The 16,545-nt window shown below is 42.8% G+C and overlaps 1 protein-coding gene across 3 annotated transcripts in view; it reads left to right on the top strand.

Annotated features, from left to right (window-relative positions):
* Positions 1–15,857, top strand: part of DCAF1 (DDB1 and CUL4 associated factor 1) — a 55,463-nt gene extending 39,606 nt beyond the window's left edge. For 2 of the 3 annotated variants that reach the window (XM_080996387.1, XM_080996386.1), the window contains exons 23-24: positions 8,798–9,050; positions 11,086–11,266. In XM_080996387.1, coding sequence (XP_080852513.1) covers positions 8,798–9,050; positions 11,086–11,189 — 357 coding nt within the window. In that variant the 3' untranslated portion in view covers positions 11,190–11,266. Of the gene's footprint in view, positions 1–8,797; positions 9,051–11,085; positions 11,267–14,883 lie in introns of those variants that run through there. The other variant, XM_080996388.1, reaches the window with a different exon arrangement.
* The last annotated feature ends 688 nt before the right edge of the window (positions 15,858–16,545 follow it).

The raw sequence follows: 16,545 nt of genomic DNA, 5'->3' as shown, positions 1-16,545 counted from the left end.
CTATGTTAATAAGTGATTGAATGAATCAGTCGCAGCATGCCTAAACTAAGCAACCAAATGGATAGCTCTGTTCAGGAGGTGAATGAGAAAAGAGACAGTTATTAATATGTCTTCTCGTGGTGATTTATGGATTTTCCTGGCACTCACGCAGCAGCTACATTTCCAACAATCAAATAGGCAGACTTCCCTTGAAGTGGGCCAATGCATATTGTGGAAATGAATCCAGAGCTGCTTAAGAGATTCTGCTTTTCCCTTGTGTATTAGGACCATTGTTTCACAGATATACTCTATTGTAGTTAACTCTTAAAATGGCTAAAATACTGTTGCTGCTTAGGGTTGCAGAAAGTAATGTGACTTCCTAAGTTTGGTACATTTCTTTGTGCCAAACTGTCTGCCAAATGATCAATAAAAATGATTCTGTATGGTTGTTGGTTGGATTGTTTTTGCTTGTTTGTTCCAGGGTAGAAATACCATCAGTGTTTACAATAGAAACAAAGTCAAAGCTGCAGTCATGGCAGAGGAAAGTTGAAACCTTTTTCTTTTTGCTTAACTCAGAATAAAATTACTTTGCTTGGTTTCAAGGTATGTCATTTAGATTAGGATGCTCGGAAACTTTCCCATTGGGCATTTATTTGCTCTTTTATTGTAAGGAGGGGTGGAATTAAATATTTTGTCTGTTCTTGACCTTACAATCCATTTAAGTGAATGCTTATTGTTACACCCACCCATCAGAAACTCCTACGTCCCCAGTCCTGATTTGAAAGTTGAACGTTTTCCTCAGGCAGCAGATATCTTTACAAGTTCAAATGTTGGTGTTCCAATTTGTTTTGAGTCTTGGGGATATTGGCTCTGCGTCTCTCTTAATTAATTTTTCCAAGTACTAAGTTGTTGCTTTAAACCATGGTTGTTCAAGCAATGAAGCTATGAGATCAGGGCCAATGCTGGCTCCCCAGAGGTACCTAGACCTGGTGGCACTTCTTTGCTTTACAGCAGTGATCTTTGCGCCCTCGCCTGTTTATGCTTGCTTGCTTCCTGCAGAATAAATGGACAAAATGAGGTGTCAGATGCAATGAGTTGTCAAGCCTGGAAGAAAGTCTGTCCAGCTGTATAGAAGCCCCTCTCATTTGCTAGGGGCATGCTGGAGGGTAAGCCAAATAATAAAAATAAAGAATGATTTGAGCAAAACGGTGTTGTATGCAGGGAGTTGGAAGAGATGACCCTTAGGGTCCCTTCCAACTCTACAATTCTATGAGTCTATGATTATTTATAGGAAATTGGCAGGTTTGTGTGTAAGCCCCCCCCCCCCACTAGGCTTTAGTAAACTCTGTTCTTACAAGTTGTAGTTACAATTTCAGCCCCACATGTTTTCGGTACTTGCCTACTGCTGCTCTGCAACGTATTCAGAGTTATTCTTAATTTTAAGAGAGATGTTGTCTTTTGGAGCCAAAATGCTAAGAGTTATATCAGAGTTTAGTAGTTTCTGTTCCTGCTATTTTGCTAGCTGTTTTGCTGTCTCCCGCTGCCAATGTAGAAAGCTTAGCTACTGCATTGCCTAGGGGTGATTACGTAGTGTAGAGCTAAACTGGAAAGGAAGAAGAGATAAGACATCACAAAATAGAGGAGCTGTGTGTTGTGAGGTGTGTTCCCTGCCGCTTCCTGTACAACTCTTTGGAGCTGTGCCAATTCTTCTAGCTCTTCATTTGCCATTTGGACTGCCAGGGATGAGAAATGGGGACTACCAGTGTTTCTGAAAGTGTTCTGTCTGGAATCACTCTTGGTCTTCTTCCATCAAGTAGGCCTTGGGTGGATGAATGGTTCCTAGTACTGTATGGCTCCCTTAGTTGAAGCCCCCTGCCCCCCAGCTAACCTCTGTCTAGCTTTTAGGTACAGGATTTCCCTATCTTGCTTTGTTCACTATCTACAGTTGGAGTTATTGGGGGTCAGGGGAGTAGGTCAGGTAAATTGCCAGCTTCAAGAGAGAGGCAAGTGCTGATGCTTCTTTCACCTTAGGTCTTTCACATCCCTTGGACACATCTGCCTTTAAGAGCATCATGTCAGTGGCCAAGATCAACCTTTTCCATAGTTCAGCTATTGACACGCAACCTGGAAACTGGATAATGTTCAGTCTGTGGAGGGAGGTATGGGTCTTGGCCATGACCACCGTTCTGTTTAAATGGTTGCATCAAGTATCTAATGCCAATTGGAAGCAAGTTCTTTGCCTTAGAAGTCCGCCCTGTTGTCTAGAGTGTGGGATAGCTGGTTACTAAGTAATACCTGAAAGGTACTCTCCACATGTTCAGGGCATTCTCAGCAGAGCCGAGTCTTAGCATCCAACTTTTCTGTAGTGCAGCCCAGTTTCTGTGGTGCTCCCATAGTGGCAATAGTTGGTGTGGCCACTTTACCACAATGGTACATAGATCCAGCCACTCTTGCCTGTCAGTCTTGCTCAGTGTGCATAATGCAGTACAGTTAAGTGGCTGAGGCAGAGTGGGGGCTTGTTGGCAAAAAGGAATGGGCCTAGGCATGTGGCTTACCTGACTTCTGCCAATAAATCCTTCCTTTGAAGCACGACATGGTGATGTCTTAGGGCCTCACAGGGCTTTGAGGAAAGTGATCAAGAAAAACCCAGGTCCTACCACCTTTCCTATAATAGCATGCTATGGGTTAAATGATTCTGAATGGCCCCATCCTTTTTATCATCTGCTAGAATGGAAAGGTAGCTAATGTAGGTAGCCTTGTAGAGAGATCCAAATTATTTATAAAAGCAACTATTTGAGGAACTTGATATGGATAACTGCAGGTGAGTCTAAAATCCCTCTTAGTGCAGAGACCAGGTGGTCATCTTAAGCAAGAGATGCACTCACTTGTGACAAGCTGTTCCAGCCCATAATCATTTTCAGTGCACCGTAATTCAAGGCTTCTTTTCCTTTCACCCATGTCGTTCTCATTGGGAGAATTGAGGCATTGTGCTTGGTGTAGCACAATAGACTTTTGTGAGGGGTATTGTCATCTGAACTGTTAGATTATGGACCTTAATTGCTTGTTACTTGTAAGTGGATGTTTTCTTCTCTAGAATGGTGACTTTGAATACTTAGGACTTTGACTTTCCGAAAGGAAAACAGTATAGCACCTCTAAAGGGTAGGCCTGAATATCCACAGCAGAGTGGTCTGCTGTGCGGCCTGAGGGCCATGTGCAGCTCTTCATGCCTTTTTGGGCAGTCTCTGGCAACATTTGATGCCCCTTCCCACAGCCCTCATGCTGCCTTCCCAAAGCTGGATAACCACCCAATAATAAATAATAAACACGTACCAAATAAACTGTCCCCACAGGTACATAAAGTAGCAGTTGATCAGCAATCACGTAACAGTGTAGTAAGCTGATACTGTTGGCAGAACTCTTAATGGCTATCCACAGGTGTACTTAATCATATACAATTCCAGGAAATTTAAAGATACAGTATCCAAAATCTAGCACAGTATCCAAGCAATTCACAACTGAGCATTTAATGCCCAAATATTAGTTTTTCAACGACTAGCTCACTGTGGATCACTTTGTACACACAATTAACTATTACTTTTAAAAACTGAACAGATTTATCCCGTAGCAGAGTTTCAGTATAAAGGCATGCCTGACACATTTAACAGAAGTGAAGCTAGTAGTGTAGGACTTTTGAAAAATGTAATTGGTTTAGTATTAATTTATGAATTATGAGTGTGTGGTTTTTTTGGAGGGGGGGATAAAAGGTTGGCCTTAAGTTTGCCTTGTCTGGGAGCATCAGATGCTGTCCTATATCAGATGAAGCTATTTGTCTGTATAGCTCAGTGCCGTCTGCACAGGTTGGCAGTCACTCTCCAGGGTATCAGGCAGAAAGAGCTCTTTTACCTTGCCTGCTGCTACTTGGTCCTTCTAACTGGAGAGGCTCCCTGGGACTGAACCTTCTCCAGGCACAACAGGCACACTCTGCCTTTGGGCTAAGGGTCACTTCCTGAATTTGCTGCCTAAAATAAAGGCAAAACGTGTGTTACATATCGAAACAACTTTTGCAACTTATGGTAGATAAGTGGTTACTGTTTTAACTGGCTAAAGCTGTAGAATGGCAATAACTGTGTTTTATCTCTTCACCCCAATTTGGCACCTATGACAAATTGTTTGCTGTGTTGCGTGTGTCCCATCTATCCATGTCTTCTGGGTCTGCATAGAAGCCTATGGTAAGAATCTTACTTAATGTGTACTAATATGCTTAGTCAGTTCTGCGTCTTGCTTTCAATGACCCATGAGGAATTTGCATGTATAAAGTGGTACCTCTGGTTGCGAATGGGATCCGTTCCGGAGGCCCGTTCGAAACATGAAAAGAGCGCAACCCGCAGCAGCGCATCTACGCATGCGCGGGTTGCAATTCGCCGCTTCTGCGCATGACGTCATTTTGCGCTTCTGCGCATGCATGAGCGGCGAAACCCAGAAGTAACCCTTTCCGGAACTTCCGGGTTGCCGTGGGACGTAACCTGAAAGAACGTAACATGAAGCAAACGGAACATGAGGTATGACTGTACTTGGATTTTGAAAGCTAAAGGTTTTTTTTTTTAAAAAGCCACTAAAATATTTCTGTCTGGAGCACATTCTGTAATGATCAAAGAAGCAAATGAACTCAAACTTGGTGTGGGGTGAGGAAAGGATTAGGGATAAGGTAGAGTTGTGAAGGCTTGGGGGGAGAGGAACTGTTTCTCTCCCCCACCCATCCCCATTTTTTTCCTGGGTATTCATGCCTCCACAGTAAGGTTTGGGAAAGACACAGGAAGGAAAGTAACAATAATGTTTCCTCTTTAGTACTGGAAAAGCAGTAAGACTATTCAGACAGGGCATAGTTTTATTTAATACATTTCCACCTCACCTTTTAGGGCAGCCATTAAGTTGAACATACATTGTGATTAAATGAAGGATAACAAACTTCATATGAAATTGAATTCATTTATTGCAGATTGGAACGTATGACATAATAGTAAAAACACATTCTATGAAGGAACACCATTTATATTTTATGTATTGATATACCATATATAGGCTGGTACACACAGATGTGTATGTATAGTTGTGTATGTCTGTAAAAACAGAATAATTGGTTTTACTGGCTACAGATGGTTTGGATGTAGCAGTAAACCATGGTTTACAGTTATGTTCATGAACTTTGGGCTTACGTGCTCCCTCTCTCACCTCTCTTCCTCCAGCATGGTTGCAAGGCGATTGGAAGCTTTCAGTTCTGTTTTCAGTTAACCACGGTATTCCCCAACTTTGGGTTCCCTAATGTTGGACTGCAGCTTCCATCATCCCTGACCCTTGACCATAGTGGCTGAGGAGGTAGAGGTTGTACTCCAACAACTGGGAACTGATGGTTGAGGAACGAAGGTTTACTGTTATGTTTGAATCCTAGCCTGTAGTTGATCATAACTATGGTTTATTGAAACACAAGGTTTGGATTCGATTTGTTTCGGGAAACTCTAGCTAAGACCAATCACAATTTGTTGAGGTTTGGACATAACATTTAATGCCCATTCACTGAAAGTAGAAGCAAAAGCTTTTGTCTCTTCTGAACCTGAGGCCAAATGTTAAGTGGGGGAGGATGGGGAGATAACATGCATAAGCCTGTGGCTCACCTAGGCTTCTTCGTGTGACAGGCACCCGTACTTTATCATGCACTGGCCAGCATATGTTATCTCTTCTCACCCAATATATGATACCTATTGAAAGGGGGATCATATTGCATCCCTTAATTAAAGAACTTAAATTCGGAAGTGACAAAAATTATCCTAAATGGGTAGGAATAAAATTAAATGTAAGCCCTATACCATATTTTATTCAGGCTACTGTACCCATAATAATACACAATATATCCTTTGTCAAATAGGAACCAAAATATTCTTATCTCAGGGCTTTTGTGCTTTGGTGAACATTGTGTTGGCTCCAGGGCTCCAGAAATGTTGGGCATGGCATTATTTGTTAGAAGCACCAGTAGCTGAAAATGCAATTCCAGAAGAGTAGCTGTATTAGTCTCTCACAGCAAAAGAAGTCAGAAGAAGTAAATTCAATATCAATGGGCCCAGGCACACTCGGCACTAACAGGCTAGGTCTCCATTTGCACAAGACTGCATGTGAGAGAATTATTGTTTTGTGGGCTTACCTAATGTAGACCACAAATGAAGCCAGGTGAAATTGTGGTCAAATGTGTTGAGGAACCTCTGTTCTGTTGTTGTATGTTCCATCTGCTGTTAAGAATTTTATGTCTTCACTAGAGTTCTCAAGAGACCAAAAGGGTGGAAAATGATTCTTTATAAAATAAGAGTCACATTCTCATAAAAATAGTTTAGCTTTTCTGTAGCAGAGAACAGTTAAGCTATAGGAGGAATATAGACTCAGTATTACAGAATAATTTTAAGCCCCAGTTAATGGAGGGAAACATAAATTAGGATAAAGGAAGAGGTCATGGTAGAAAGGGAATTGATTTTCCTGAAACTTGGTATTTTTCAGGAACTGTTTGACTAGAGAAACTCTCACAAGGTGACTTTATGTACATACTATGGGTTGAATGCAGAGTTAGTCATACATAGTAGACTTGTTAAAACCAGTGAGACTTAAACAGCTATACTTTACAAACCTAAGTTTCATTGATTTCAGTGGGTTTCCTCTATGTCTGGATCCAACTCTATGCTGCTATAGGGTCTAGAAGAAACGTAAAGGAACTATGAAGACTTCTTATTCAGACGTATTGTGCAGGAAGTGTTTGGGAGTGCTTGGGAGATGTAGTACTATACAACTACTAAGTGTTATTTTTTGCCTATTGATCAAAAGCCAGATTTTTATTTGTACGGTACAACTTGTGGTTTACCTGTAGGCCTAGGAAGATAAGTTTCTCTCCAAAGAGGCATCCCTCTCCTCTTCCAAGACATGGATTCTAAAACATTTTCTCCTACCAACCAGTGTTGTTGGGATGCATTTCTAGTCTGAGGTGTTCCCCTTGGTTAATAATTTTGTGATTAGGACATGCTGCTTTTTGCCTTGTGAGATGGTCAGTTGTATGGAAACAAAGTATAGGAATATAATAGTATGGGGAGATCTGCTTTCTTTTCATCACCTGAGGTATGCTTTTCTTTACAAATACATTCCTGATTCTTGTTCTTGAGGATTCAGGATGCAATATTACTGAATGGGAGGTCCTTGACTCAACCCTGTTTCTCTGCAAGCTGAAAAAGACTTGGCCAGATGTTCTTCCACAAAGGGTGCCTGGCATATTCTTGACCAAACGAGGGTGTGTTTCACTGAGAAACTTGTAAGCTTGTTTAATCGGAATCTCCTTTCTTGTAACATCAGTAAGACCTTTCTGATAGTCAGAGCTGTTCAACATTGGAACGGTCTCCCTCAGGAGTTTGTGGGCTCTCCTTCCTTGGAGGTTTCTAAGCAGAGGCTGGATGGCCATCTGTCATGGATGCTTTTGCTGAGATTCCTGCATTGCAGGGGGTTGGACTAGATGACCCCTGGGGTCCCTTCCAACTCTACAGTTCTATGATTCTAGTGCACATTTGTTGAAGGCTTGTGAGATTTGAATATATGCCAAAAATAAAACTTAAAGAACTAATAATCACTATTTGCAGTCATTGATTGTACGTTACTGGATTGTGCTTAGAGTATGAGTTTTGGAGTGCATAATACCTGTCACTTCAGCTTTGTCCGTGTGTCTGTATGCAGTCTTGAAGAAGGTGCGTGCTGAACAGGGTGAAATGAAACTTCAGGTGTGAATCTTTTCATTACAATAGCCAGCAACTAATGCTTATTTTTCTTAGGTGATTGCAGGTTCAGGTGGATTGCAAACAAAGCAAGCAAGCAGGAGACCCTTGCTTTCTGGGCTCTGGAGGCTCTCGTTAGATCTCACAAGGCCATCTGAAAAAACCTTTCAGAAACAGTTTTTCAAGCTTTGCTTCCAGGGCTGTGGGATGGTCGCACAAGGCCTCTGGGGTGCTCCAGTGAAATTTTGTGGGGCCGTCTCATGAGATCTTGGATGGCCCTGATCTTGAGAGATTTCAAATGGCAGGGGTGGTTCTGGGTGTCATTCTGGCTTTGCACAATGTCGCCTTTGCACGTGGACCACCCAGAATGTACGTTATGGGCCTACTATATTCTAACAAGTTCTGATGATCTTGTCGAGAAGAAGTGGCATTGGGAACTTAGTTCTAGGAACCCTTATCTCCATTAGCAATTAATCTTGGCAAATGGGTGGCATTCAGTTTGTGTGTATGCGGATTGTCTTTTCTTCTCATCAGTGGGAACTAGCCATGTGTGGAAAGCGTAAGAAATTTGTCAGTGCTTGTCTCTAGTACGGTTACTTTCCTCATTAGGACATAACAGAGATCAACGACGACAAAACCCACACTCAGGATCACCCTCTCATTCACAAAACCTCTCTTTCCTCATTGTTTCACCTCAAATGGGATTGATGTTATGTAGGGCAAAACCAGATTAAGCTCCTTATGTTCTTTGCCAAATAACCTGTTCTGTGTTGTCTTTTGCTGTGTTGCAAATAACAGCTTTTAAAATATTGTACTGACTAGGTCAAGGTAGTCAGGCTTCTGTTGAATTGAGAAGCACATACAAAGGCCATGTGGTGCTAGCTAATAACCTTTTGCTCGCGTAACAACTGAAGAGGGCTGTTGTTCAGGAGGAGCCAATGGCAGCACACGTATCTCTGTTAGCGTTGCTTTCAGCCCTTTCAGTTTTTGTTTATTTTAATGGGATTTCTTCATATCTCTTCAGGAGGAGGAGGAACAGGAAGAAGATGACGACGAGGATGAGGATGACACAGATGACCTTGATGAGCTGGACACTGACCAGCTTCTAGAGGCTGATCTGGAGGAAGAGGAAAACAACGAGAATGCGGGAGAGGATGGAGAAAACGACTTCTCGCCTTCTGACGATGAGGAGCTGGCCAACCTGCTTGAAGAGGGAGATGAAGGAGAGGATGAAGACTCTGACGCTGATGAGGAAGTTGAGCTGATCCTCGGGGATAGTAAGTATACCTAGGGAGAAATTAACTCTTTGGGGGATTCCAAAGGGTTAAAAGGTCCAGGGCAGACCAAAGATACCAATCTGAGGAAGTGTGCGTGCACACGAAAGCTTATACCCAGAACAAACTTAGTTGGTCTCTAAGGTGCTACAGGTTAAAGGTAGTGTAAGCACTGCACTGCCTAGTGTGCAGGTCAGATTCTTTGGTCCCAGGTTCCTGAATTAATTTTAGCTAACTCTCATAGGACAACAACTCCGCTCATGTGACAAGCCTGATAGCTGTGCATACAGGTTGTTACTTGATGGCATGATGTTTGTAGAGTACGTGTGCTTTAATTTTTTTTACCTGTGCTACTAAACTGGAACCCAGTCCAGGTTCCCAGGCACCTGCAAGTGGCTGTTTGAAGATGTGTGGTGTGGCTCACACTTTACGTATCTGTTGGTGATCCTGCAGTAACCAGATTTGCCATGTGATTGTGAAGTTTCCCATTGCTTTCCTGAGAGTATCAACTGTAAATCGTTGGTGAATGAGAATAGCTGAGATGCTCTAACAATGGAGCTGTGGGAGAGCCTGGGGCATAGTTTTTCCAATAGTGTGTAGTTGTCAGTTAGTGGGACTTATTTCCATGTAAACATGCCACAGGCTCAAGCTGCAGTAATCTCCCAATCAATACTCCACGCAGCACGGCAGAAGAAAGTCAGATATAGCCAACACTACCTTCCTTTAGCCTGCCTGTCACTGGCTTTGTAAAATTAAGCATGCAGCTACACAGAAGTTCCCAGAGGCTTGAAAGCAGCATGAGCCAGCAAGTTGTGTTGCTGCCTGACCGTCCTGTGTTTGAAGTTGCTGCATCTGCCCCATACTGCCCCCCTTCTCTCCCCCCTCATCTTTTTGGATCTTCTGTTTCAAATGATGTCTCCAGCCCAGCTGACCTACTGCAGCTCTTTCTCTCTAAAAACATTTTCTTGAAGATCAAAAAGGGATGGGGATTGAGAGGTGCAAGGGATGGAGCTTGAAAGTTGAGGGAAATAGGGTTATTTGGAAAGTGTCAGGAGCAGGTGTGTGAGAAGAAAGTATTGGATTGGATAGTTTGTGCTTGGAGAACAAACTTTGTTCCATCTGTATGGAATGGTGGCAAGAGGGGTTAATCTTACAGGGGAGCCATGCTTAATGACCTGAAAGCAGCCCCCCCCAATCCTCACGGATGCTTGTGTCTGTCTGTTAAGGGGACAGATAACTGTTGCTCAGTGAAGTGGGTTGGCATTCAGTACATGCTCAGAGGTGGCTTATTTATTATTACATCCTGTATTCTGGGATTTAATGCTGGTAAAGTGAGACAAAAAACGGCGGGCATAGGCATCTGAAGGAAGGGAGTTAAATGCCTTTTCATGTGTGTGCTGAATACATGGCTGGTGGTGAAGTGGTGGACTTCTACACTGCAGGGATAGAGTGTTTCTATTGTATAGAAAGAAGATGCAACAGTGCTTTAAAAAGAGGGTGGGAGGGGGAAAAGCAGGAAAGGGAAGAGATGGATAGACATAGAAAGTGAGAGAAGGTGATCAGGCTTCCTGGAAGCTGTGTCACCTGCCCTGGAATCCTCCTTCCTGCCCTTTGATTGCGTGTTTCTCATTGCAGGCAGCAGTTCCTCAGTTCTGAGGGAAATGCAGTCTGCTCATTCTCAGAGGCACTTTGTGCATTATGTCACAGCAAGAAAGTTAATCATTTATGTTGGAGCAAAATTCTTAATTTTCACAACTGGTGTGCTTGTGTGTGTAATCTTGGAAATTTAAGGTAGTCTTGGTGGGGGCAAGCTATGGGTGTGTGGAGGGGAGAGAGAGGCTTTCCTTCAGTGAAATCGCTGGAACCTTTGTTGTTAATTTCAGCAGAGGCAGGACATCGGATGCCCGGAAGGTGACATGTTGCTGGGAGTGTTTGAGAAGACAACCCTCTGTCCCAGTCTGGTCCCGTTTCTGTTCATCCTGAGCTAAAATGCTTTTGCTAGCAGACTCATGTGTGCTCTTCTCTTGTTTTGTTGTAGTGCAGCCCTGCTTCTCTGCAATCAGGCACATGAACCTGGGGGCAAGCACCCTGTCAGGTCTCCAGCGATTTTCTTGTATATTTGTCAGTCCTCTATGTTCTTAATGGTGGTAGGTATTTTGTCCACATCCCACCAGGACATGTTGCAGAGCTCTAATTAAAAGATGGATTGTATCTAAAAAGATGCTGTGCAATTGTTGTACATTACTGGGGGAAATAAGCCCATTAGAGGGTTCTGGATTGCAGCTGAAAAAATAGCCTGTGCATTCCAGCAGAAGCTAGTGATGCCAGAAGGGAGCATTACTGAAAGTATTTGTTTTTTAATAATTTCATTGCATGGTTCCCCTGCCTCTTCTCACATCTAGGCAGTTTCCTTCCAAAGTCTCACAATATGCAAAGACAAATAAACAGCTCCACCTTCCTGTTGTCTCTGTTCTCATGTAGAACATGTGGCTCTGTGGATCTGCCTGTTCCATATCACAGGTCCTCTCAGTTGCTTCTGTCTAGCATCTGTCATGCAAAATAAGTATTTGGCTGGCATTGCTCTTCTGGGGACTTTTTAGTGTGAAGCATCACGAAAAACATGGCAGGTGGTGGTGGAGGATGCACTTGCAAGAAGGGGTGGTGGGGGTGGGGAAATGTGACATTGGTGGGGCATTTTGGGAGGAGTCTGTGGAAGCAGAGGGCAGGAACTGATAGCATGCAGGAATGGATTGGCATATTTACACTTCGGGAGGATAAGTATGTATTCTGCGTAGTAAGCAGATGACACACACTAGAATGCTCACTTCATGCAGATGCCACTTGGTTGCTGAACGTTTAAAGTAATTTAAGTGCTCCTATTCATCTATTAGGGATGCGGGTGGCGCTGTGGGTTAAACCACAGAGCCTAGGACTTGCCGATCAGAAGGTCGGCGGTTTGAATCCCCGCGACGGGGTGAGCTCCCGTTACTCGGTCCCTGCTCCTGCCAACCTAGCAGTTCGAAAGCACGTCAAAGTGTAAGTAGATAAATAGGTACCGCTCCGGCGGGAAGGTAAACGGCATTTCCATGTGTGGCTCTGGTTCGCCAGAAGCGGCTTAGTCATGCTGGCCACATGACCCGGAAGCTGTATGCCGGCTCCCTCGGCCAATAAAGCGAGATGAGCGCCGCAACCCCAGAGTCAGTCATGACTGGACCTAATGGCCAGGGGTCCCTTTACCCTTTACCTTTACCTTTATTCATCTATTATCACTCTCAAATGAAGATGTATTCACAGGTCAGACATCATCTTCCTTTAGCAAAAATGCATCCAATCTTTTTCCTTGGGATTGGTTTGCAGCCTGGTTGTCTTTTATAGGGGGCGCACTAGCCAGCTAAACTGTGTTTGCTGTTTCTAGTCCTCATTTTGATGACTTTTATGCAGCATTAGCTGTGAGCTGGTTTTAAGTCCATTTCACACATGCCCTATCAATAACTGTTTATGTATGGATTTGATGAGTTGGGTGGAATGGAAGATAGGGAGAGAGTATGAGAGAAAAATGCATTCATTATTCAGATGAAGGAAAATACTGGATTCTAAAAGTTTGTGATTGGATCTTAAAAGTGCAGATCATGTAAGTTGCAAACACATTTACAGTGCAATCTTATCAATGTGTACTCAGGATAAAAATCTAGTTGAGTTTAGTGGGGCTTTCGTCTAGGTAAGAATGTAAAGGAGATTTAGACTCTGATTTAAAAATGATTTCTTAGAGCTATAACCGTTACATGGAAAAACTAGTAGAGAGAGGAAAAGGAGTCCAATAAACCTGCATGGGATGGAACTAGGGATTCATTGTCCACAAACGCTCACATTCAAAGGAATAGAGATGAAAGAGAAGCCCATCCACAGCCATTCCAATAATAACATTAAAACAAGGCTTTCCCTCTTTTTAAAAAAATGCTGTGTAAATCTGGTGTGTGTGTTTGTGTCCCCCCACAGGTGCTTTATTGGTACCTCCTCAGAGTTAGTGTCTTTCTATCTGCCTTGCAAAAACACTCTTCTTTTCACCGACGCTCAAATCCCAGGGGCATCATCTCATGTAGACAATGGTGCACACTTCATTTTTGTACCAGATTCCTGAACTGCTACTTTCAAATATACCTTTGCAGAGTTCCCTCTGAAGAGCATCTTCGGCCAATATCCACTCCACATACCCTGTAAAAGACCTGCCTGGTCTTTTTTCTGCTGGTATTCTGGCAGGAGGTGGTTTTTGTTGATTTCAAGAAAGTGTGTCCTTGAAAATCTCATCAAGGACTCCATTAGGAAAACTAGGGGTTAGGAATTGCTTGTGAATGTGCTTGCATTTCTTCAGAGTTGTTTCAGTGGATCCTGCTGAAGAAGACAACTCTTCCATATCCTAGACAGATTTTCTACAAGAGTTAGGGAAAATGGCCACCTGAATGATCACTGAGTGTTTTTTCCCCTGTCCCTTGAGCTGTGGTGTGGTACCAATCAACTTACCAAGAAGCAAGTGCTATTTTGGAGACAGTATTAACACAAATATTGCACATAATTTACATCACCCAGTTGCCCTTTGGTAGACTTTACTGTATCCCAACATCAGCTTCCCTTGTGGCTGGTTTACCTTATACTTACTGTATGCTGGGTGAGGAAAGTCACTCAAGAAAAGAGGTACTCTCTTCTGTTTTGAGCTGGGCCACTTGTGCTGATTCTGCCCTCCTCCTGTTTGTGCAAAAAAGGGGTGCACAGGAGCAGGGTTGTACAAAACATAAAGCCCCCAAGCTCATTCATTCATCTCACTTGTTTGAAACAAAATAAAAAAATTCCTTCCAGTAGCACCTTAGAGACCAACTAAGTTTGTTCTGGGTACAAGCTTTCGTGTGCATGCACACTACTTCTGATACACTGAAACAGAAGTCACCAGACCCTTATATATAGTGAGAGGGTGGGGAGGGTCAACAGGTTTACCACACCTATCAGCCAATCACCCATTCCCATCACCCTTCTGAGTAATACCCCTCCCCACCCTCTCACTACATATAAGGGTCTGGTGACTTCTGTTTCAGTGTATCTGAAGAAGTGTGCATGCACACGAGAGCTCATACCAATAACAAAATTAGTTGGTATCTAAGGTGCTACTGGAAGGAATTTTTTTATTTTGTTTCGACTACGGCAGACCAACATGGCTACCTACCTGGAACTCTCCGTTGTTTGGAAAGTCTTTAAAACTTCCATTGTATTTAAAAACAGTCCAAAAAGTTTCTTTTTAAGATATAATAGAAATGAGCAGTTACTTCAGCTGTGTTTGTGGATGTGAAGGACAGCTGATTGTAAGGTGGCAACTGCTTGTCTAAATTGACTCTCCTTGGTAGTCATTCTCCTCTGGTTGCATTGATCAGTTAAATCCTGTCCTTGCCTTTCTCCCTAAATACTTAGTATACGCTTCAACTTAGGAACAATATATTGTACCCTTTCTGTGTCTCTGGAAACTCACCTTGTTTTAGTGCCCGTTGCATCTTTTACTCCCACTACAGAGGATTTTGGAGCTACATACTGCTTCTCTAGAGTGTTTTCAGTAATTCCTGAAGGCATCTCACTCTGGTGGTAAGTATTCTCTTTATAATGAGGAGCTGTGCCTTGGCTTGTGGTGAAACAGTCCTGTTTTGCACATTGTTTATGGTTTCTAGCTGGCATACCACTCTAAAGGGTGCCTGTGCATGGTCTTTCATATTTGACTTGGAACAAGTTACCCTGCTTGGTGTCTTTTTGACATATCAGACTTTGCATTGCTCAAATAACCCATTTGTCCCCTTTCCAGCTGACAGCTCAGATAATTTGGATTTGGAAGATGACATAATCTTATCTCTGAATGAGTGAGGAGTGGCCACCCCACAGGATGTTGGCAGCAGGAAAACTCCGTTCTCGGAAGCCAGGAGGCCAAATCCGGGAGGTGATACTGAGCAGCCGCTCATATCCTAATTCTTGGGAGACCCATCTAAAGAACTCTAGCCCTTCTGATCTTGCAGTGGACAGATGCAGGCTCCTGACACATCTGGAACCTTCCTACCAAGAGACCCAGGGGCTTGACCTTTATTTTTCTCTGCCTTTTTATTTTTGGTTTTGAGGCTGAGACATGACTCTCCTCTCCACGGGGAGTTCCGAAGATATTTCACAATATATTTTCTTTGTATAAAGTTCTTTCCTAAAGAACAGAAATAGTTTTATATGAAACAAAAAAAAGGATAAAAAACAAAACAGGCAGGTATTATAAAGAGGGTATGGATTTGTGATCTTCTAATGTTTAGTCACTATGACAAGTTTCTGGGGAATAAATAAGTTTAAAAAGGGCATTTTTACTGAAAAGCGTGGCAGGCAGGGTGGGATTGAATCATGGATTGTAAAAGCTGTAGGTGATTTTTATTTTGAACATAATTTTTTAATGGATGTGTTGCTACCTGCTGTGAAATGTTTGGGTTTTTGTTTTTTTTGTCTGATGACTCCTGACAAAAGCCCTGCGAGTTCCTGCTATAGTAGCCATGGCAGAAGACTAGAGGTCCCGTTCTGTCTTGCTCAGAATCTGCCATTGCTGGAGATGAAGGACTCTACTTTACAAGCTCCTCGCCTCACCCCCTTCCTACATATTTTTGTGTTTGGAATTTTAAAATTTTATTCCCCCCCCCTTTTTTTTCCTTCTGCCCTTGTGTGAAAACTACAAATCGAAGGCCTTTTTTTCTTTAATGTAAATTGTATTTATTAAAAAAATAAATAAAATCCAAGTCCTGTCTGTTTGTAGCTCTGAGCTGCTGTAGTATACATTCGTTGCCTTTGCTGGCTCCTCAAGCTGCCTTCAGTGCTACTTTGCACCAGAATGCATGACCAAGGCAGGGTTATTCATATAAGAAGTGTGACTTCACATGCATGAATGTATCTGGACATTCAAGAGAGTGATGCTATCAGTACTATTCACACAAGATTTTTACGAAGAACGGTCCATACGTTTATCCCAGGAGGATCATGTTCAATGAAATCATGTGAGAGGTATCCCACAGTTCTTCTGGGTTCTGATTCCTATATTATCATGCAATGATGGATTGCATCCCTGGGAAGGGAAAGAGAATACCTATTTTCATATGAAGTTGAGTTGCTTGTCTTCTCTAACTCAGGTGTGGGGAACCTTTGGCTGTCCAGATGTTACTGAACTACAAATCCCATCAGCCCCAACAAGCTTGGCCCAGTGTGCAGGAATGATGGGAGTTCTATCTCAGCAGCAACAGCTGCTGTAAGGCCAAAGTTTCCCCACACCCAGTTTAAACAAATAACTACAATACTAGTGGCAGATATATATGCAACTTTATTTTGGTGAAGTGCACCTTTAAGCCCAGAGGTTGGATGCTACAAGGGAATTTAGAGGCTACTAACTTCTGGTATTGCCTGTCATGAACCTATTTGTAATGGGGAGCACTGCAGGATGCAAAACATC

Source organism: Podarcis pityusensis, assembly GCF_964106645.2.
Source record: "Podarcis pityusensis genome assembly, chromosome: 2".
NCBI classification, from domain to species: Eukaryota; Metazoa; Chordata; class Lepidosauria; order Squamata; family Lacertidae; genus Podarcis; species Podarcis pityusensis.
The sequence above is the reverse complement of the archived record's forward strand: the minus strand, read 5'-3'. Positions and strand labels throughout refer to the sequence as shown.